At 39.4% G+C, this 22819-nt stretch overlaps 1 protein-coding gene across 7 annotated transcripts in view; it reads right to left on the reverse strand.

The window, feature by feature from the left end:
- The window catches only part of LOC6650333 (peripheral plasma membrane protein CASK), a 34596-nt gene that overhangs the window by 7921 nt on the left and 3856 nt on the right, over positions 1-22819 (reverse strand). For 2 of the 7 annotated variants that reach the window (XM_002073626.4, XM_015176700.3), the window contains exon 1: positions 8762-9510. The exons of 4 other annotated variants lie outside the window; for them this stretch is intronic. In XM_002073626.4, coding sequence (XP_002073662.1) covers positions 8762-9184 — 423 coding nt within the window. In that variant the 5' untranslated portion in view covers positions 9185-9510. Of the gene's footprint in view, positions 1-8253; positions 8353-8761; positions 9511-22819 lie in introns of those variants that run through there. One more of the 7 variants, XM_023180083.2, reaches the window with a different exon arrangement.

Below are 22819 nucleotides of genomic sequence, written 5' to 3' on the forward strand. Positions count from 1 at the left end.
TGTTGCGAAATTAATTTTTGCCGTGCTCTGTGGCCTGAAGGGTCTCGACAGACCACAAGACATCAACCAGCAACCAGGCAGAGAGAAAGAAAGAGAGCCATTCCAACAGAGAAGAGGAGCAGGAGAAGTTAAGGGAAAGGCAACCGCAACAGAATGCGTAATATGAGTTGAGCAGGCGTCGCGTCGAGGCTATGTCGTAAAAAAGGATTTTACTGCGATCCCATGCCGTGTCACTTGTGCACACACACACCCACACACACACACACGCATACCTATACTATACATTGGGAACTGCATATGTATATATATGCTAAGTACAGCTACAATGATGCCACGTCAGCGCTTTTAGCCAGCGTTACCATCATCCATTGGCCCCATAAAAAACGCAATTTTCAACGTTGATGATTACTCAATGCCACAAACACACACCCACACACAGGCACACATCAACACTCACAAGCAGGCGGCACGTACCATTGCTCTAGTCCCTCGAACCCGTTCCACCAACCAACCAACCACTCACCCACACACACACACACACTCCGCTCCGGGCAGACGCACGTTTCATTTCCGTTACAGACGCCAACGCCAACCGCAGAGAATCTGAGAAGGCATCCAAAGGTTGGCTTCAGTTCAGGATTTCTCTTCTTTTTTTTTTTGTTTTTTTTGGCGCCGTTCGAAAACAGAAATTACATTGCCATTCGGAATCGAGTTGGGTTCGGAATCGGTTCTTTCAACTATTTCAAAGTGTTGTCTGCCTCTGCCTGGCATCATTCACTCATCCGCAATGCTGTGTGCATAAATATTTCAAAATGCTTTCAGCATCGAGAGCCTGGAGCCAGGAGCAAGCATCAGAGCTCACAACCAGTCAGGAGGAAGCGTTTTGCCGAAACGAAATATCCCTCTAACTGAATTAGGAAAAGACTTAGATGGCAAAAATATGGTTGCATATGTGATGCTGGCCTAAATATCGTCTAGATGATTCGATTTTTTTCGGATTTGTATGCCACGATATATTGATGGATAATCGAGTTTTAAGTCTGATTTAGTTACAGTTAAATGGAAATGGGAGAGGAAGCGCGAATGAGACTAAGCCAAGCTGATTCTTACTGCCTGATTTATACATTTCATTTCATTTAATTTCTTCGTTTTGGGTCTGCTGTTGCTGTTGCTGCTGCTGCCTGTCACTGGCAGAACTTTTCAATCCAATTAGCAAAAAACTTTCATCAACCTCCCGCCCATTAAGTGGGAGTGAATGTGAAAGTTAGTTGTTTGCCACACACACACACACTCACACCGATAACAGGCATGGCCACGCCCACCACCATCATCATCACCTTCATTCTCTCCTTCTTCATGGACCACGGCCACAAACAAAATTTGACTAAATAAATGGGTAATACAATTTCCGAAAACAAAATTAACTACTTCGAATAAAATTTGCTGAACTTGGCAACTATTTAAATGCGGCAGATGGCAGAAGGAAATAGGATGCCAAGCCCATAGAATGGACGATGATGGTAAGGCATCGACTCTTTCTTTTACTCCTCCTGTCCTCCTCTTGGCAGCAGCTTCTGGTTAGTCGACGGAACTGGGCGATAAACAACGTAATCTGATTTCACTTAAAGCACATCCTCCCTCCCCCCATCAGCTTCTTTACGGCCATCTCTCTTGGCTGTGTCTGCTCCGCCCCCGCTCTAAGTCTTGCGGCTGGGGCATAGTTAACACCAAGTTTTTGGGGTGCCAATAAAACGGTAAATTTAATAAGCGCTTGACAGGCGAAAAGTTGAGCAGTTAAGTTTAATGCCTCATTAGGCGTTTCAAGTCTGTGACATTGATAGCAGCCACCGTCGCCGCCAATGTCGTCGCCGCCGAAATGGTAAACTTTTGACCAAACCAACCACAAGAAATATCCCGTACATACATAGGACCCAACCACCACATCTATGGGGGCGGAAGGGGAGTTCAGTATGATTCTGATTTTCATGATTAATACTTAAGTGCTTGTTAAAGTTTTCCTTGGTAAGAATATTCCAAAACCAAATTTGTTTGGCCATGCGATCCTAAACAATCATCAGAGAGAACCCTTGTTGCCCATGTTGTTTGCCTACACAAAACTCTGCTGAGGCAGCAGCAACAACAACTACAACCACCGAAATGTGGGGCGCGAGCCAAAAAGCAATGTCACACACACACAACTGAAGGGATCCCCTTTAAGTAAGTCTTCCGTAGTAGTAATAACTAAAAAGCAAGCAAATAATATTTAACAAGTAAGTTTTAAAAACCTTTTCACGAGAATTTTAGCCAAAACGTTTTAATGCAAAAAAAGCTTTCAAGAAAGTTGTGAAACATTAAGCTGCCGACTAATAGTTTTTGAAAATTCGTATATACCTTTGTATATACCCTAGATAAGTTCTCCTTTCTCTTTTTTTGTTTTATTATTTTTTGGTCAAATTTTCACTATGTTGCAAAGGACGTTTGCTGAATCAGCTCTAATGTCCAGTTGCCATGTTTTCGCCGCTTTTTCGGGTCATTTTTTTTCAGCTTTGCCGCTAAGCCAGGCGGGCGGGCGGGCGGACCTACAGGCAACCCGCAAAAATATACCCACAAAAAATGCCCAACCCAACGCAATCCCATTCCCTCTCTAAAGGACCACTCTCTCTCTCTCTCTAGTGCCGACCACACGAACGTTATTTGTTGGTTTTAATAATTACACAGCAGTGGCACTGGCAGTGGCAATGGATGGCAACACGAGCATCACGAGAAGTAGCAACAACGACAACAACGATTTTAGTCTCTTTAATATTCCAGGCCACACTTCAATTACACACGTCCACGCGACTGAGACTAGCTTACATTTCCCACCTCACCACCCCCACAAAAATGTTTGCTGGCTAGAGAGAAGGATGTGGCCTCTTCTCTCACACATAGTTACATGAATGTATGTGTACGAATGAACAAATGTGGTAGACCGTTGACAGTTGAATCATCTGGATTAATGCCGAATTTTAATTAGTACAACAGGCACAGACACAAGCTGGCATTGGGGGAAGGCAGGCAGGCAGGCAGGCAGGCAGGCAGGCAGGAGGGCAGGCAGTCAGTCAGTCAGCCAGTTAATCTGTTGGCGAGCTCCAATCTCACTTATTCACCCTCTACTATATGTCTTCTCTATCTTCTTTTTTCATATTGCATAGTTTTAATGCTCCTTCGTTGCCTTATCATTATTCTCAAACAGAGACAAAATAAGGCTTAAAAAAGGCATTCAAGCAGAGAATAGATTGTTTAGTTCAGATAGCAGCATACATACACACATACTTACATATATTGTACATATGTGTTTGCTTTACTTAAATGAATCTTGTGCATGATTAATTCGCGTTCCAAAAAGTTGTTTAAAGTTGTTTTTTGTGCCTGCCAGTCAAGCTGTCAGATCTAGCTCAGGTTTTTGCGGGTTACCATGTCTGTTTATGTCGTTTGATAAGCAAAACACAAGAAGAACGAGAAGAAAAAAAAAGAAAGAAAACACACACAGTCCGTCAGTCAGTCACTCAGTCAGCTAGACTGACTGCCACGAGTTGCTAAAGATTCACCTTCAAAAAGAAAAACGAAGTAGGAAACTATACTTGAAAACTTTTGCACTATCAAACCAAAAATCACTTGGGTAAACTTTTTGTTGTTGTTGTTGCTCTGTCTATTGGACTACACTTCCTTGATTGGAGTTCCAGCTATTGTTGTTTGGCTGGCAACCACCGAGACACAGTCTTACAGTTAACATTGGACTCCATAAACAACATTCACCGTACGACTATGTCATGGTAATTGAGCGGGACATCTTTGCTGCTGTCGTTGGCGTCGTCGTCGTCGTCGTCCTTTTCGTTGTCGGCGGCGTCGGCTAACACTTCCTGCCTATTAGTTGGTATTATTATTGACAGACAGTCCTATACTCTTTCTCTCCTCCTGTAGGAATAGGATTGATTGACAAGCTTTTCCATGCCAGGTAATAGTTAGATTCATCTCGCTCTCTCTCTCTCTCTCTTTCTCTCTGTCTGTGTGTCTACCTTTTATCAGTTTAACAATGGCAAACAGCGGCGACGCGTCGGATGCTTGATGATGATGATGGGGTAGAATGTTAAAATCATATATAGTATTTCCCCCGCATCCAAGTTGTCAGGTGCCTGTTCATCATTCAATTTTGGTATCGAAAAAAAACAGCAAAATTGATATTTTCGTTACTTGTTAACAATGGTTTTTGGCCGGGCCATTTTGATATTTGGCTCCTCTGGTGACTGATGCTCACTGATGCTTTCTGTCATGTGGTTTGGTGTAGTGTGGTCGGGTGGTTTATCATATTTTGACAGAGACGTCTGTTATACGCACATACACACGCCATTGCCATTGCCTAATTCCGGTGTGCGTGTGTGTGTGTGTGCAACATATTATGCATTTATCGATGCCATCTATCTGCGGTGCGTCAACTCCTTCCTGTGAGTAGGTTGGGTCAAAAACATATTCCCATTTTTCCCCCACCACTGCTTGCCGACGCCACACACTGCTTAATAAGCAGTTCCCTGCCTCTCTATCTCTTTCACTCCCCTGAGACTAATGATGCCATTTTCATGCTGCGCCTGTTGGGTAGGCAACACTTTTTTATACTTCACGTGTGAGAGGCTGTGAGCGTGTGTGTGTGCCATTTTAAAACACGGCCATGTTGTTTTTGTCTCTCCTCACACTTCTTTTCCCTCCCTTCTCTCATTCACACAATATCCATCTCTTGGTTTAGAGCTCACGCTTTGCACGTTTTGCGGAGTTTTTCTTTGTGTAAAATATACATTATTATTTTGCACACTCAACACTTCTGGGCGCATTGTCTATGCCAGGCCATATGTGTGTGTGTGTTTACAGTGCGTGCGTGTGTGTGTGTGTGTGTACTGCATATGAAATTTGTTTATTCAATTTCAACTAGGCAAACAACATGAAGCCGGCACATAGGGCGATAACTCACTTTTCTAACAAGTAAACTAATTATTTCTTGACTTTTTTGTTGTTGCTGTTGTTATTATCAAGTTGTTCTTGTTATTGCTGTTTTTATGTTTACTTTAAGAGAGGGAGAGAGAGAGACGGAGAGAGGGAATCTTGGGGACACACATGGCACATGGTTTGGGGGGAAAAGCGGGCCTACTAAATTGCAAAATAATGTACACACTTGCCGTTGTAATCGCCATTGTTGTTGAATGTTGTTGGCACAGCCTCTAACTGCTTGTTCCATGCCATTGTGCCTGTTCATCATCATCAACAGCCTGCATGTGTGTGTGTGTGTGTGTGTTATGTACACACACTAAGGCAAGTGGCTGATGCTTGTGTCTTGCTTGCGCAATTAACGCATTCACAAATGAAGAGTGTCAAGGCTTCAAGGCAGAACAGTCAGTCAGTTAGTCACTTAGTCAGTCAGGCAGCAGGCACATTTTTGTCCCATTTTTACCAAGCCAATAATGGGGCATCACTGCCTCTGACAGTCATTCCTTTGCTCCTCTCTCTCTCTGCCTGCCCTTCACTCTAAAAGTTCTGCTATCAAGATAAAACTTTTCATATGCCATATGCCCAAAATGGCTGCCAGCAAAGGGAATATTAAATTTTTTGGTTTATTTTTTTTCTCATTTTTTGGCCCATGCCCATGGCACAGCCCATCAAGGTAGATAAAATATTATGAAAATCACAATGTGGCTGCTAATGTACTTGCAACCAAATTATAAATTCCACATACACGTATTATACATGGTAAATTTAAATTCAGATAATAACCCTACAATTTTCATCGTACTCTTTGCACTTTATCAATTATTCTAATAATCTTAATGCATCAGATTTCAGTAAAATCTGGCACTTTATTTTTAAAAGTTTACAATTTTTCTGTTTTCTCCTGCTTCTTTTATCGAAATATTGAATGCATTATGCCATAACATAAATAATTATAGTCTCATTATTTTAAGAGCGCGATGGAGAGATAGGACACTACGTACATTTGGCAATTGCCAAAAATGTTGTTTGCCAAAAACGTTTTCAATCGAACATTGATATTATCACTATATATGTATGTATATAAGTTGAAAATTAACGATTTCAGACTGCGCTTCAGTTAATTTATTACATTAGGTAAGAGAGAATATATATCTAATGGGTTTTCTAATAGAAATCAATAAAAATTGTAATGGTGCTTTGTCTACTTTTATTTAATTTTCTCTACAGGTCATAAAAGATAGAAAGAATTTGAACTAAATTTTGGTTTTCTATCCATAAATGTTGGCGCGCAACCTTTTAATCATTTATGGCCATAACGATTTGGAATTGATAACAATATACATAAATATCATAAATCAACATGAGATTACAATTTCAAATTGCTTTTCAGACCCATTTCATATGGACATTTACTTCTTTTCAAGTCACTTTAAAAGTTTGGACAATCTAAACATCATCATCATCATCATCATTATCATTGAGCACATTCAATATATATTTCTTTCCCCGCTCCATCATCATCAGCGTCATCATCTAGTTCATATCGTTATCTGAAAACTCAATTTAATGCTACAACCACACCTTTTGCTAGTTCCGTTTGCCGAGTATTTTTGGGGATGATCTACCAAGCAAACAAAACAAAACCAAAAAAAAAAAAAAGGAGAGAAAATGCCAAAAGCGCCTTGAAATTAGCCCACCCTGACGCTGTCATCCTGGTTTTCTTCTTTTTTTTTGTCTGTTCTCCATCATAACGAGCCTATTTGCTATGCCGCCCATCTACATTGTGGAATCGAGTTGAGTTGAGTCGAGTCGAGGCTCTCAGCTCTGCCTTCTTGTGTAATATTTATGTAAATTCGCTAGCCCGACGCAAAAATTGAAAGGCGTAATGGTTTGTTACGCTTGTTTCAGGCGACGTTGAGCTGTGTGCCTATTTTGCATATGACTTGGTCCCTTTTCTTTTTCTTCTTTTCTGTTTTTATATACTAGATAAAACTTTTACTTTGGTGTGTCTGTGTGTGAGTTTACCAAGTTTTTCTCTGTTTCTTTTGTTTATAATAAACGACAACGAGCATATTAAGCTCTATAATCGAGTGGAAGAAAATTATTTTGTGTGAACTAATTGCATTAGTAACATTCAATTTGATACTCGAAACAGGGAACACACACAAAGTAAAACGAAGGGCGACAGGATGTAGGAGTAAAAGAGAAATAGCGTTAAACGGCAATTGTCACAAAGCAGAATCAAAATCGGGGACTTTTGACGGTCGACCCAGTCAGTCGACCCAATCTAACGTTTAGTTTTTGTGTTTCCACATTTTAGTTTGTCCTTTCTATGTTATTCCATTTTTTTTCTCTTTTTTTTTTTTTGCTGCCTACTTTGGTGGGCACTCAAGCAAAACTTGCGCTGCGCCTGCCGGTGATTTAGGATAGGATAGCAGAGTCAAACCCAAAAGCTGTCCCAAACTGAGCATCGCTTGGGCAATCATGTGAATCGAGCTCTTTATAATTTGGTTGAAAAAAAAAAACCTACGAAAAACCAAACAAGCAAAATAGGCAAAACTATGCGATTGAGAACTACCACGTAGGATGCTACGTCAGTTTTATATATATATATATATGTTGTATATATACAGAGATATATATGTGAGTATTATTGCCACTTAGTAAAATAGACCATGATTTGGTTATGCCTCAAAAAGTATGCTACATTTTCAAAAGCCAACATAAAACTAATGGAAATGAAACATGGAACGGAAATGGATTTCAAAGAAATTGCTTTCAATAAGGTATAAGGTACGATCCATAAAGACTTCTTGACTTACATTGGGTTAGTTAAAACTGATGAAATCTGGCAAAGCAAAACTATGGGTGAGAAGGAAAGGGTTTTCATTGATAAGGGAGCAATCTAAAGACTCCTAAGGTCCTTCATTCCCTTTCATGACACAAAACCAAATGCCCTTTTGAGACAAACTAAGCAGCATAAGTAGATAGATTAGGAAATTGTTTTTACCCAGTTAACATAACGATAATTGCATATTTGGGGTATCTCTAGTTGTTCTACCAAAAAAAAAAAGAATGGAAATCCTAAAACACATCTCGTCGCACGTAAATGGTTACTACATATGTCTTTTCCTGTGGTTGCCATGTGCGGTCTATTTGTACATAAGTCTCTCGGTTTCTATCTCCATTTCTGTCCCTGGGTATGCGTGGGTGTGTGTCTGCGTGTGCGGGTGTGATTGTGGGACACCCAAATTAAAATAATCTTACATGTCGTTGACACATTTCTGGGTGCTGCCAAAATGTGTTGGGCACTTGGTTTCCTTTAGCTTTGCTTACCTGCCAGGCCAACAAAATCGTTACAGACGGATGAGCGTGCAAGAGAGAGAGAGATAGAGAAAGAGAAAACGATAGATACATTTAGTAAGTAAGTTAAGTTGAATAGATTGATATATATGTACACACTATATTTATATAAAGATATAATCTTTAGGTATATATATATATATACAAGTACACTCTAAAGCTATAATTATACGAAACAAAACGGAAAAGCGCAAACATTTTGTGGCAAGCTGCGTCTGCTGCTCTTTTATGATAAGTAAATGCAATTAGTTAACGAATCTCATTTAATAGACAATTTAATACCCAGAATAGTTGATTAGTTAGTAGTATGTAGGAGTTAGTTATAATTAGTTGCCCTTTCTTTTTTTTTTTCTTTGGTTTTTGTTTTTTTTTTCTCTCTCACCTGGTGTCCGGAGCATATGGAGCCATTGGGCACTCGCACACGAAACGGACTATGCACGGGGCAAGAGGTGCGCGGCCCCCAACGCGAAGAGGCGGCCGCCTGCTGCAGGGACAGGGCTGAGCTGCAGGGATTGAACAGCGTCGGCGGGGGCGGACAAGGCGGTGTTGTCATGCTTATCGAGCTGAGGCCGCTCATGCTGCGGCAATGTCCACCCGAGTGCATGGCAGCATCCGCTGCAGCTGCAGCTGCTGCCGCCGCCGCCGCTGCCGGGCATTGTGGAATACCCTGGCCACTGCTGCCAACGCCGCTGCCGCTCATGCCGCTGCTGCCACTGCTGCCGCCGCCGCCGCCACCCAATAGGGACATGTGCGAGCCGCCACCGGACATCAACGATTGTGATGTGAGCCCATGATGCTGGCACATGCCGACACCGCCGACCGATGTCACGCCGCCGCCGCCGCCACCGTGTCCTGTCGACCATTGATTTCCTCCTGCTGCTCCGGCTCCTGCTGCACCTGCTCCAGCTCCAGCTCCAATCGCTCCAGCCCCCTGTGTGTCGCCGCCTCCGCCGCCGCCACAGTAGTGATCCACCGTAAAACTGTCTTGGCTACCAGAGCATTGCAATCGATGCGGTGGCGGTGGCGACGTTTGGCGCGGATAAATTGTGTAGGTTGTCTCACTTGTATATAGTTTCTTTAGCTTTCTGATATGTTGCTGTTGTTGCTATACGTGTTATTGTTGTTGTTGCTGCTGCTGCTTATGTTGTTGTTGTTGTTGCTATTACTGGTAATGTTGTTGCTGTTGCTCTTGCTGCTGCTGCTGCTGCGTCTATTGCGCATTTGTGGCATCTCTTGTGGCCAATATATTTTTGCTGGTTGAGTATTTTTTCTTTTTCAGTAAATTTCTGCTTCTATTTATGTCTCCTAATCACAGCGTTTGATGATGATGATGATTACAATGATTCTCAGGATGCCTCTTTATGGCTAACAACCACCAAAAACAACAACAACTACAACAATTTTTCCGTAATAATTGTAATAATAATAATAATAATCGTTATAATAATAAACAACAACAACTATGTGAGTATTTGTCCTCGGTGTGTGAGCAGCTTAAATTCTCTCTTTCTCTTTCTCTGTCTTTCAAGCAAACAACAACAATCGATTTATGTGGGTCGCCGTTTATCTCTTGTTGCTGATGTCCTCTTCTATTGGTTTTTCTTTCTTTTGGTTTATGTAAATTCTGTTGCTATCACTGTACATTCATTTAGTAGTAATTTAATATTAATACTAAAAAAAAAACGTTTACTCTTCTGTTTCTTTTGTTCTTTGTTCTGTGAATTATTGTTTCCTTTTTAATTGATTTATGTTTGAGTGAGTTTTGCCTTTTCTTTTTTTTTTAAACTTTTATCCTTTTTGGTCGCTGCGTGAAGTTTTCCTCGTGTTAATTCATTTTAATTCTTATGTTTAAATGCTTAAGTTTTGGTTTTTTGTGTGTTTAAATTTTATATTTGTTTTGTTTTTTGGCTGCAATTTTATGCAATTAACTTTTAGCATCACAATTGTAATTAAGTTTGGTTTATAAATTTGGTTTTGTTTTTATTGGTTGTCTGTGTTTAACTTTTTACAAGTGTACGCAAATTATTCACTTTATTATATGTTGTTTTTAGATTTTTAATACAATTTATTAAAATTTTGCATCGGTTTTTGATGTTTTTTGGTTTAAAATTTGTATTTGTTTTTTTAGAGCATGCGAGTTCTGCAAAAGAAAATTGTTGAAAAGCCCAAAATTTAACAAAATCTATTTAAGGTTGACTTTACAAAAGAGTTGGGGATTTCAAAAGGAGGTGGAGGAAATCTACTGCAATAATTAAATTAGTCAGTTTACTGATCTAAGGGAAAGAAGGTGTAATAAGAGAGGAGAGGATTGTGGGAAAACACACGCTCAGCACAGTTGGTTTCGAAAAGGAAGCAGAGAGAAATGAAAATTAAAAGTGAAATTGGGGCAAAATAAAGTTTTCATCAACTTAAAAATAAACCAAAAGTTCCCTGATCAATATTTCTTGCTGTCACTGCAATGAGAAGTGAAAAAGACAAGTGTCCTAGAACTTTTTTAAACAATTTGTTTAACCTTTATTATCACTCATAAAATCTTAGAACTAGTAGAATTAAAATGAAGCCAAGTTGTAGAAGTCTAATTGAGCATAGGAAACTTTAAGTCAACTAAAATAATACTACGTCAGACATGAAATTTAAACTTTATATTAAAAAATGTAATATAAATGAAAAAAAAAACAACATTACATGGGACAAACTTAAAAAATTATACTCTACTATAAAAAACTTGTAACTTTATCTTAAGTTTCTTAAAAAGGGATAAAGAAATTTAAGTGACAGATTTAAAATAGTCTATGAAAATGGAAATCTAATATCTATCATAACCAAATTATGAAATCAAATATCTAACGCAATTTCTTTCAATATTTGTCAGGGCTTTCCAAGAAAATTCCTCAGCACAAAGGTTTTATCAATACTAAGGTTACCAAAAGAGAACGCTTTCTGAAGGTGTTCTACAAAAATTGCTTTGTAAATTTAGTTTGTCTCAAGGTTTTCCCAGGAAATTCCTTAAAAAACTCTAGCATTAGGAGTTTTTCGATGTTAAGGTTGCCAAAATAAACGTTTTCTCAAGGTATTCTAATAAAACTCTTTAAAATATTCAAAAGTTTCAAAGAGTAGAGTTTAATTTGCTATATTTTACTTATGCTAATTGAATTTAATTTTCAAACCTTATTGGCAGCAATACCCCATAGGGACTACAAAAAAAAAACTCTGTCAGGCATCCAAATTACTTATTAAAATGAAAAGCGACAAATTTCACTATATAGTCATTGAGGGTTCTTTTTATTTTGGCCCAAGAGAAAATATCTTCTTCTATAACATTTCGAATGCTGCCTCCCCCTCTGTGTCGCTACCTCTCTTCTTTTATTTACCTACTTCTGTTTTTAATTAAACTGGCTGCCTAGACAACAACTAAACATGTTGTTTTATGCCCCTAAAAAAGATAAAAAACGAAAAACAGAAACACACAAAAAGAAAAACGAAACGAAACGAATAGCTACCCAAGGGAATGGCTTTATCTAAACGGTTCCCAAAGACAAACAACAAAAATAAGAAGAAAAAAAATAACAAGCAGAGACAAAAAAAAGTTTGTAGGAAGAGAATATGATATGCGCTAATAAAAGGACCAGAAGGAGCAACAGCAGCAGCCATATCAGCAGGTTTCTAGAGATTCTACAGAGGCGTACTGGTGGCTAACTGGTGGCAGCAGCTGATACTTGTATTAGGTTAAAGACTCGAGATCCCATTCAGCCATTCAACTCGATTCCCTGGCGACTGACATAACCGCAATTCTAGACTATTTATGCTAAATAGTTTTCACTGTAATTTTACACTGACTGAGAATAGCCTAGCAGTGGCGGCTCCGGTTCCGGCAACAGCTCCGGCTGTTACTAACATCGTCGAATTAAATTAAAATGGAATTGTGAATGCTTAAATAATATTCGCATAATAAAAGGGCGACCAAAGGCGCCGAAATGTTTGCCTCTGCAGCTTCCGTTGCCGCACTTTCGGAATGCTAATGTGGCTTATCCTCTTGCGCTCTCTCCTCCCTCATTCCTCCATCACCATGCCGCAGCCGCTTGCTGTCCATAATTGAATGAGAACGTGCCAAGGCTCTTGACTTTGGCCCACTGAGTGGGTGATGCTTGCCAAGAGGCGGAAGAACGGGCGCACGGACGGAAGGAAGGAAGGAAGAAGAAAAAAAACATGACCCTAAAGAGAAACCGACAGAAGAAACTTTGCAACGGAACATACGCGAACAAAATAACCAAATTCAATTCATAAAAGATTCAAAAACCAACAACAAGCAAAAAAAAAAACCAAAAAAAAAAAGAAGAAACCCAAAAACAAAAAGGAAAAAAATCCAAAAGGCGAAAGAGAGAAAGAAAAAACGTATGGAAAGTATAGAAAGGGGCTGTGGGGGGGCCTATGCTGAAAATCCAAAAGAGAGCAAAAAAAATAAGTTGAGGTGAGTTTGTGGGAGGACAAAGTCTATCATCAAGGACCGCACTCTCTTTCTCTACCTTTCTATGAGTGTGTGTGTGTATGTGTGTGTGCTGACGGTTATTGCACTTGGAATGAGGCAAAGTAAATGAAACCAAACAAATTTTCGTGTATTTGTGTACTAACGCAGCTCTGTACCAACTCACAGTGGGTCATATATTTAAATAAGCCGCTCATAAATAAAATAATAAATATAATAATATTCTAAAAGCTTAGTTTATTTTTCGCTTTATAGAAATCTATTAATATCGAATATTAATTTTGTATTAAGCATTATTTTCTATGTCAATAAATGCAATTTATTTTGATTTTGATTTATGAGCAGATTTCTTTGTTAAATGGCCCAGTGTGCATGCTGCTGCTGCTACTCCTGTAATTCTGTGGGTGTGTGTGTGTGTGTATACACACACATTTTTGATAAGGCAGACGGAAATGGCATGGCAAAGGAAGCGGCAATGAAGCTGGAGGAGCTGGAGGAAAGAAGAGTCGACTTGAAGGGGGACTCTCTGATGCCATTTCTGCCACTGTGCTGAGAACTGAGCAGTGAAGTGAACCGAAGTTTGGTTTGTTTGTTGAAAAGGAACGTCGACGGGGGGGCGGGTGGGTTTTGAGTGGGTGGTGGGTTTAGGTGTTTTTTTTTTTCATTGTGGGGTGTTTGCTGACTGGGTTTGTGGGTGTAGTAGTGGGTGGGGGAGGGGGGAAAGAGGAGAAGGGTATTGGCCAGGTGTAAGTTGTAAGATTGTGGGGGGTTTTTTTTTTATTTTTTCTATTTCTATTTCTATGCCCTTTACTTACTGCTTGAAAAGTTGTTGTTATTGTTGTTCTTATTCGCTTGTTGTTGGTTTTTCTTGTGTTTTTTTGTTGTTTGTTTTACTTTTTCTTTAGTTTTTCATTTTAGTTTTTCATTTAAATTTATACTTGGTATTCTGTAGTTGTTGTTTTATGTTGCTCTTGCTGTTGTTGTTGTTGCTGCTGTTCGTAACTAAATCGTTGTGTTATTGCTGCTATAAATTTTGTTTGTTCTTCTTCTTCTTCTACTACTTGTTCATTTGCTTTTGCTTTTGCCATACAAATAATCCGATTACAGAAAGTAATCTTTTTCACCGCGAGGGTTGTATACACTTGCTACGGTTAAGACAAATGTCAGAGGAAGTTACGAAGAGGGTGAGGGGGGTAGGTAAAGCAAAGAGTCATGGATTTATAAACTAGTTGTTCATTTTCATTCAATTTGCACATTCGACACGCACACAACCACACAGACACACACACACATATATAGATGTAAATAAAAGGTGCGAGAATAAACACGGATACCGTTAGAAATCAGATTAATTTAATTCAATTCAATTCAATTTCAGTGCGCGCGCGGCGCCTCGTTCTGTCCTGTTCTGTTCTGTTCTGTTCTATTCCTGCGGTTCTCGTTTTTTTGCAAAATCATTGATAATAATTTTTGGCAAATCGATTTGGAAGTGCGGTTGTGTACTCTTCTCTCTTCACTGCGACTCCTCTCCCTCACCCCCTCCCACTCATCAAATCCTGTGGTTGTTGCTTCGCACGAAGGCGATGACGAGAACGAAATTTGTGAGAGAACGAAACATTGCTCTCGTGTTTCATCTCGAGCAACTCAGCGCAACTCCCACACATACACACACACACGCACATAGAGACAGAGAACTATGACTTAGGGACATGAGTGTGGGCGCAAGGCGGGCGGGCGGACGGGCAAGCGGGTGGTCTAGCTGACCGAACGGAACAGAACAGAACAGGACTAAACTTAACTGTTGTCTGCTTTTAGTATGCAAAAAAATAGAAAGAAGTAGATAGAAGAACAAAAAAATTGCCAAACGACCACGCACTGTTTATCTACATATATATATGTATGTATTGTGCGATGTCCTGTATGTGTGTGTGTGTGTGTGTCTGTGTCATGTTTTTTCGCGTGCAAAAATCAATTTGAATTCTTGTTTCTCTTTAGAGTTCTGCAGTAAGGAAGAGAATAATGAAAAAAAAACTGAAATTTCACAGCGTTCAAGCTGTTAAGTAACTTTTTAATTTGGCTGGGAAAAAAAGTTTCTCGTCGTGGCACTTGCGCTTCATAAATTAAAAAGTTTTCCTTTTTGGCTTGTCTTTCGTTCCATTTTTCATTTTTCCTTATATATACACATATATATTTCTTTTTTGTGTTGTTTTTCTTTACAGTTTTTTTTTTGGTTTTGGCTTTTTGTTGTACATTAGTTTTTCCTCTTGGGTTCACTTTTTTATTACAGTTTTATTTCTCGTTTTTTTTTTTATTTTTTATTGTATGCTTTTGCATTAGCTGTGTGCCGTATGGCAAGCAGCGAGGACATTTACGAGGACGAGGCCGAGGACGTGTGCTACACTCACTTTAATATCTGTATGTGTAATATGTGTGTGTGTTGTGTATGTGTGTGGTGTGTGTGTGTTTGTGTAGTGTATGGATGAGTGTGTGTGTGTGTGCAGCAGCCGTCGTTGTCAATGTGTGTTAAGCGCTGTCCGTGCTCTACTACTGGAGCTAAGCTGCTCTTGCTGCTGCCACTGCTCCTGCTGCTGCTGCTGCTGCTGCTACTGTGTACCCGTCCTTTCCAGGCAAGGGCTCGCGTTATACTGCCAAAGTCCCAGCTAGCAAGGTGCACAATTATAGACTGAATCCTTAAATTATAGTCAGCATTCAGCAAATCTCTCTTTCTCTCTATCTATCTTTCTCCTTCTCTTGTGCTTCCTCTCTCTCTCTCTTTTTGGCTGAATGCAGCAGCAGTAGTAACAGCAACAGCAACAGCAACAGCAGCAGCAGCAACAGCGAAGGAGGCTGATGAAAGCATTTTCACCTAGCAATCAATTTCCGGTGCAGATGGTATGGAGAAGCTGTGACCAGCTTCTTGGCTTGTCTTGGCTTAGGTGCGAGCGAGATGACTAGTTGGTTTACAGTGGGTGGCTAACTGACTGGTTGGCTGCTGAATCTGTGCTGGGAAATCGGATGCTGGCTCTGGGCATGCGCATTACCCCCAAACCTTCCTCCTGTGCAGGCTCCACACAGAGAAGATTCATTTCTCACTCATTGCCAATTGCTGTAAGCATCACAGTCGACGCCAGCAGCGACAGCGACAGCAGCAGCAGCAGTAGCAGCAGCAGAAGCTGTAACTAACGTGAAGAGCGTGCAAATATTCGTAATTTATGGCGCAACGTCTACGCCACGTAGTCGTTAACCCAATCATAGCCAAATGCTGGCGTCATTCTCATCATGATCAACGATGAGTTGCAGCTGCAAGCCAAACTAGGTGACACACAGACATATGCAGATGCACACTCACTTACAAAAGTATTCAACAGAAATTAGAGACCAGTTAGACTCTCAACATGGTCACTTTTGCCCCCCACCCGCCCCCCTTTCTCACACCACATGCGGGTGCCGCAAACACACACACACACAAAAAAAAGGATTCATTGCCAAAAGAACTAAACGAAGAAGGTGGAAACCGCAACCTAATTACACACCAGCCCATCCTCGTCCATTGGGGTTAAGCAAACAGTAGCGCAACTTGGCCGGAGACCCTCAGATACCATTCTTGATGAGTTATGAATCTGTGGCTAAGGCACAGCAAATATTTATGGAATACTTATGAGCAGGCAGATGGGCAAGGCAAAAAGAAAAAGGGCAAACAACAAAAGTGAGGGGAGAGAAAATACAATCGATTGATTTGCAAGGACACAACTGATGCCACAAACACACAACACACACAGACGCACAACTGATGTTCCATAGTTCACTGTAATTAATGCACAATATAAACGCCTATGGCCATAGTCTTAGTCTTCAGGTCGTTTGTCAAGTGAATTGGAATACATTTAGACGAAGGATTCACACTTATTCCAGTGTAGGTCAAGGCCCACAACATATGTAATAGCAGGAGCTATAAACTATTAACATGATGGCCATCGCCAGCATATATCGAGAGTCAGGACGACACAAAGGACGACACGACAAAACGGACGAAAACCAGACAGACAGACATACAACGAGCGAAAGAGATAGAATGTCAGCAATTTGGCACGAATTTGTCATTTCATCGAAGTGGCAACAAATTCCACTGCAACAACAATGAGATGGCGATGGCGATGGCAATGATGATGATGATGATGATGGCTGTTAGCAGCAGCAGAAGCAGCATCAAACTGTGGCAACTGCAACTGTGTGCTCTCTCTCTCATTGCCTCTGCCCCTGCTCGAGACAAATTCCGACATTTATGTGTAGAGTAACCTTAATGTGTCACTATGTTGAGCCTGTTTGGGGGGCAAGACATCTGAAGGTGGAGCGGGAAGGGCATGGTAGACTGGGTCTGTGTTGTCCGGAGAAGGAAGGCCCTCTTCGGCTCCTGCTCCTGACAGGTTGCTGCTTGTTTTACCTTCTCGTTGACACGTTTAGTTGTCGTCTAACACACACACACACACTTGTTTGTGTGTATGCACACACCGCATATCCGAGAGTACTTTTAGTAAATCACAAACTAGTCAAAGGTAAAACGAGCATTGTAATAATGCTGATGGCTTGCCAAGTGAACGAGCCAAAAAAAAAAGTATAAACACACACACACACACTCATACACACAGAAACAGTGTAACCCAACAAAAATGTGACACAAAATAAATGCAAATTCGGCTTTGGCCATTTTATAAATTGATTTTGGCATTACAATTGGCCCAAAACATGAAATCGTGTTGACTTTCCACAAGTCTCAGCTGGACAGTGCCAGCTTTAGGGTGAGCAGAGACAACAACCAAATAACAGAAGAAAAAAAAAACAAATTCTAGCAATTGAAAGACGTGCATAACAATAAAAATCCAACATTCCTAAATAAAAGCCAATCATTTGGAAGACTTAAATAGCATCATAAAAAAAAAGGTTACACTCACAAAAATTCCATTGTAACATGTGGTAGAATTTGTTTTTTTTTTTTCATAAATACTATTCACTAAATAAAAGTTTGTCCATTTTACATAAGGCCAATTTAAATGATTTTACAAGCAAGGACTAAAATAGAATTTAGATTTTTACTATTTTTGAATTCCAGATTTACGCAAATTTATAGAATTTTGCATACTTTTAGGCTTAATTGTTCTTCATTTCTGTTAGAAAATATTTTGAAAAATGTTTTTTTATATAAAAATGAGAATTTTATATTGTTTAGATGATTTTAGCTAAAAAACCAGTTTAATATCAATTGAAGGCGACTTTCAAATTGCTCTATTACTACAATTTTTAATGATCTACAGTACCAGTATGTAACATTTCCTAGCCAATATTTGGCTTAAATATGAAAAGAATTAGCAAAATTGGTTAAAAAGTGCTAGTAAGAGGCATTAAAGGCCAGTCTAGGAATAAACATTGGCATCAATACTTGTTAGCAGAAACTTTGTATTTACTCTTACACTTTGCGAAAGTTATTTTCTAGAATAAGAATTCACAATGGAAATTCACAATTACAACATCGAACGAGCGATATTAAACAATTTAATATCAATGTATTTGACATACATTGAACTTTATTTTCACAATTTGTCTACAAAGATTAAAATGACTGACAAAAGGGCAAAGTGTGTTAACAATTTCAGCTGATTTTGACAGAATAAACAATTGTTTAAACATTTGACTTTGTTAGCGAGTCTCAATCAAATTTTTACAATTTTTTTTTCGATATTCCAAAAAAAAAAATCTGACCCAAAGTGCACAATTAAAAGAATGTTTTGTAGCTAAAACTAAAATTAAAATTTATCAATTCTTATACGATCTTTTATGTTCGTTATTACTTTATAGATTTGGCTAATAATATTAAATAAATGGTTAATAAAATAACCCTTATCTAAATCGTTTTGCCCTCATTTAAATATAGTTCAAGCAATTAACTTTCAATCTCAATCTAAAAGTAATTCATATCCTTTTAGGACTTTGCCACCTGCTTTTATGTGTGTTTAACATTAATTAGATTATTCCAAAAGTGCCCATATTATAATAATAATTTTAATAATAAAATAATAAAATCTTGATAAGCCAAGACCAACTTCAAAGTGAAAATTTCTCAACTAGCTGGCAAAGAAAACTTTTGTTTTTCTATTTTAGTAAGTTGTTTTTTCTACTTTTCATTCCACCAACTTTTACAGACATATAGCAAAAGAGAGAGAGCGAGAGAGAGCCAACAAGAAGTATGTGTGTGGTAGCCAACACTGCGGCAACTTGAACTCACTTGCCACAAAAACTTCTACAACTCTTGCCGCAACTTTCTAGACCACAACCCACTTTATGGGCATTGCCACACTCCCTTCGCTTCGCTTCCCCAACCCACAAACCAACCAAGCAAAGACTCGGATAAGCTGGCTAGTAAGTAGTAGTCATTATGATTTTCGTTCAAGTATTATAATTTACCTGGTGATGCAAATTATTGTAGTAGCGTGTTATATATGCGGGCAGTAATTCGGCCGTCTCTAGGCCAATCCACTGAAAGACACTTAGTTGTTGTTGTTGTGTTGGCGATGATGGAGTTGTTGTAGTTGCTGTTGTTGTTGCTGTTACCGTCATGGTTGAAGTTATTGTTGTTGTTGTAGTTGTGGCATCACAGCAGCAGCAACAACAACAAAATTCCTCTTCTACATCGGTGGACGCGGCCATTCAGAAAACTTGTATGCTAATTGGATGCTTTTGTCAATTTATATTTTTATTTTGCTTTATTTTCTTTTTCTTTTTTTTTTGTTATTTGGTACTCTCTCCTGCTTGTATTTATTATAAAGTTAATGTTGTTGTTGACAATGTTGTTGCTGCTGCTGCTGCTGTTGTCCATGTTGTCGATGTGGATGTTGTTGTTGTTGTTGCTGCTGCTGCTGTTGCGCTAGTGTAGCACATTTAAATTTAAATTGAGTTATAGGCACGCCAAGTTCTGTTGTTGGAGGTGGAGAAGGAGGATAAGGCGAAGAATGGGGCATTTTTTTGTGCTGCCAATTTATGAGCAGGGCCACCGCTCGACCCCAACGCCAGGGAGCAGCAACATCATCAATGGTGGCGGCAACACCAACTGTAACATTTGCCATTTTGTCAATTGCTCCCATGTGAGTTTCAACACCAAAACACGTGGCGGCTGACAGATAGACAGACCGGCCGTGGAGGTTTTTGCTTGCGGAGGTTTTTCACGCTGCTGCGGAAATTCACGCGTAATTGGCACACTGACACGACACTATACACTCCAGAGACAACTCTTGGCTCTTTCACGTTTCGCGTATCCGTATAACCGTGTGCCCGTGTCCGTGTCCGCTTTCGCGTCCTGTTATTTGGGTCAAGCGAGTGGAGAACGGTAGTAAGCCACTTGAGAAATAGACTCAGCTTAACCCCAACTCAACTAAACTCAACTCGACTCGACTCGACTTGAATCGACGACTTCACAGCAGTCTTTTACTCTATTTGCCTTTGGCTTGACAACGGTTTCGACTAACTCACGACCCGCACACCCACACACACCATCCAAATGGTTTGATAATCCTTTTGGGGATGGGTGGATTTTCTTGTTTTTTTTTGGGGGGGAGTTTCGTTGGTTGTTCGCGGCGTTTCGCTTGTTAGTCGCCTTTTTCACACATGACTTGCCAAGTGTCAAATAAATCTAATGCGAGCCTACGTTACTGTTGTCGTTCCCTCGCGGCGGCTGCGCCGCAAACTAAACTGAAAAAAACCGTGTGCGCGCTTATATTTTTTCTCCATCTAGATGGGTTTATTTTTTTTTGTGTTTAAGTCAATCACGAATGCTCTGTAGTTGTCCCCACCCCGCCAAATGCGCCACACACAGACACATACACACACATAGCAAGGACTACTGCCTGCAGTGGCATGGCATTCACATCATTTCATCGACTGCGCTCACACTGCACTTTGCAGAGCGTGAGAGCAAAACTCAACCAACAGCAGGAGCAGGAGCAGCAGATGCTTTTTGCAGCGGATGCTTGGACTGCGGTCTAGAGGCATTTGCATTGTTGTTGTTGTTGTAGTTGTTGCTGCTGTTCCTAGTGCTGATTGTGTTATTGCAACCCTGGTAGGTTTCCTCCCCCTGCTGTCCTAAAAGCTCTGTGTATATAGCATTAACACATTCGTTTGGTCTGCTTTTTCTGCAGTTGTTCATATTTTCTCCATCATTTTGCCTTTTCATTTACTTTTTTTTTTTTTGTATGAAAATGAGTTGAGCCGAAAGCAGCTCAGCTTGCGTCACACACAAACACATGCACAGACAATTGGACAGAGACAGTCCAAATGAAAGAAAAACAGCCGTAGTAGTGCCAGCGTCAGAGACAGAGACCAACCCCAGTAACAAAACAAAAAAAAAGTGTAGTCTGTTTCAAGGAGCAATTAACGACAGTGGATGGCACAGAGTTATGGCATTGCGTTCATATCGCACACAACCAGTCCCCAGACCCACAGAACCACCAGCCAAGTGAGAGGTATAGAAAATATATTCTTTTTTTTTTATTTTTTGTTTGTAATACTCTTAGGCAAGGGCGGGCATGTGCCGCCTTGTATTCATTCAATTCTACTTAGTACAAGTAGTTGATGTAATTAAACAAATTTGTATTTTAGATTATAATCAAATTATTTTTTATGTAGGCAAGAAAAGAAGACATTAATACTTGTAGGAGATTAAATGAAAGGAATTTCTAGTTGTGGTATGTTTTTAAAACATTTATTAAGCCACATGATAGGCCACATACCAAGCAATTGCATAAGAAATTGTTGGCTCTTTAGTAACTGTGATAAATCGTAACTTGCCACATCCAAAAACCTTAATAATTAGTCTAGTAAACAAGTCTAGAAATAGTTTATTGAATAAACTTCCCAATAAAATGTAAAACATCTCTACATTAGTGAGAAGTTTTTTCCTTTTTTTAAAAGAAAAGTTTACTTGACAACCAAAATTACAGAAATCTTATAAAAACTATTGGTTTTCTGCCAACGACAATAAAAAATTGGATAATTCGCAGTTTGGTTAATCTAGTTGACTAATAAGCTCCTGGTCTATCGATAAATTAAAAAAACTCTATACATTTGTAATAGAAAGTGAAGTGACAGCCAAAACCGCAGAAGTCTTATAAGAACACAACGAAATGGCTAATTTGTAACTGGGTTAAGAAACACGCAGTCTATTGAAACAACTAACTACTTGATAAATCTCTGAACATTTGTGAAAAGAAAAGTTGGTATTAAATTCATTGTTTATATTTATGGAATTATTATCCACAAATAAAATATAGTTTAATATAAACACCATTAAATCCATGGGGGCCACATACATATTACTTTCATAACTTGCTTAAAATTTGAAGGATATTTTCGATGCGACTCTCATAGGATTTGGGAGGGAAAAAAAAGAATATTCCATTTTTCTGCTATCGTTTAATGTTTCTGTGGTCCCCTTCTTCCCATTGCCTGTTGGCCCTTTTGGTTGGACTCTGTTGCAAATGTATGGGCATATGCCGACAACGATGGCACTTGAGCTGTGTTTTGTAGCATACTTTTCTGGGCAAAAAGCCTTCAGGGACGGCCACAAGCGCGGATGATGTTTTTGCTGTTATTATTGTGGACTGTTATTATTTGTTATTATATTGTTGTTGTTGTTGTCGTTGGTGCTACTGTTTGTTATATACCAGTATACGAATTTCATTTTAGTTTATTCTGATTAAATTGTTTGTATTTTGGTTGCATTAGCAAAAGCATAGTATACATAGTATATATATTATTGTATGCGTACGCTTTATGTTTGAATTTGTATGTCTGTTTGAGCAAAGGATTAGTAGAACTGTCTGCGACTCAAAGCAGACAGCGGTTGGAGTTTGAGTGCATGATACTCTGCTTGTTTGTCCGTACTAAATACATTTCAAATTTGTTTAAGCTTAT

This window comes from Drosophila willistoni, chromosome 3R (assembly GCF_018902025.1).
Source record: "Drosophila willistoni isolate 14030-0811.24 chromosome 3R, UCI_dwil_1.1, whole genome shotgun sequence".
Classification (NCBI taxonomy): domain Eukaryota; kingdom Metazoa; phylum Arthropoda; class Insecta; order Diptera; family Drosophilidae; genus Drosophila; species Drosophila willistoni.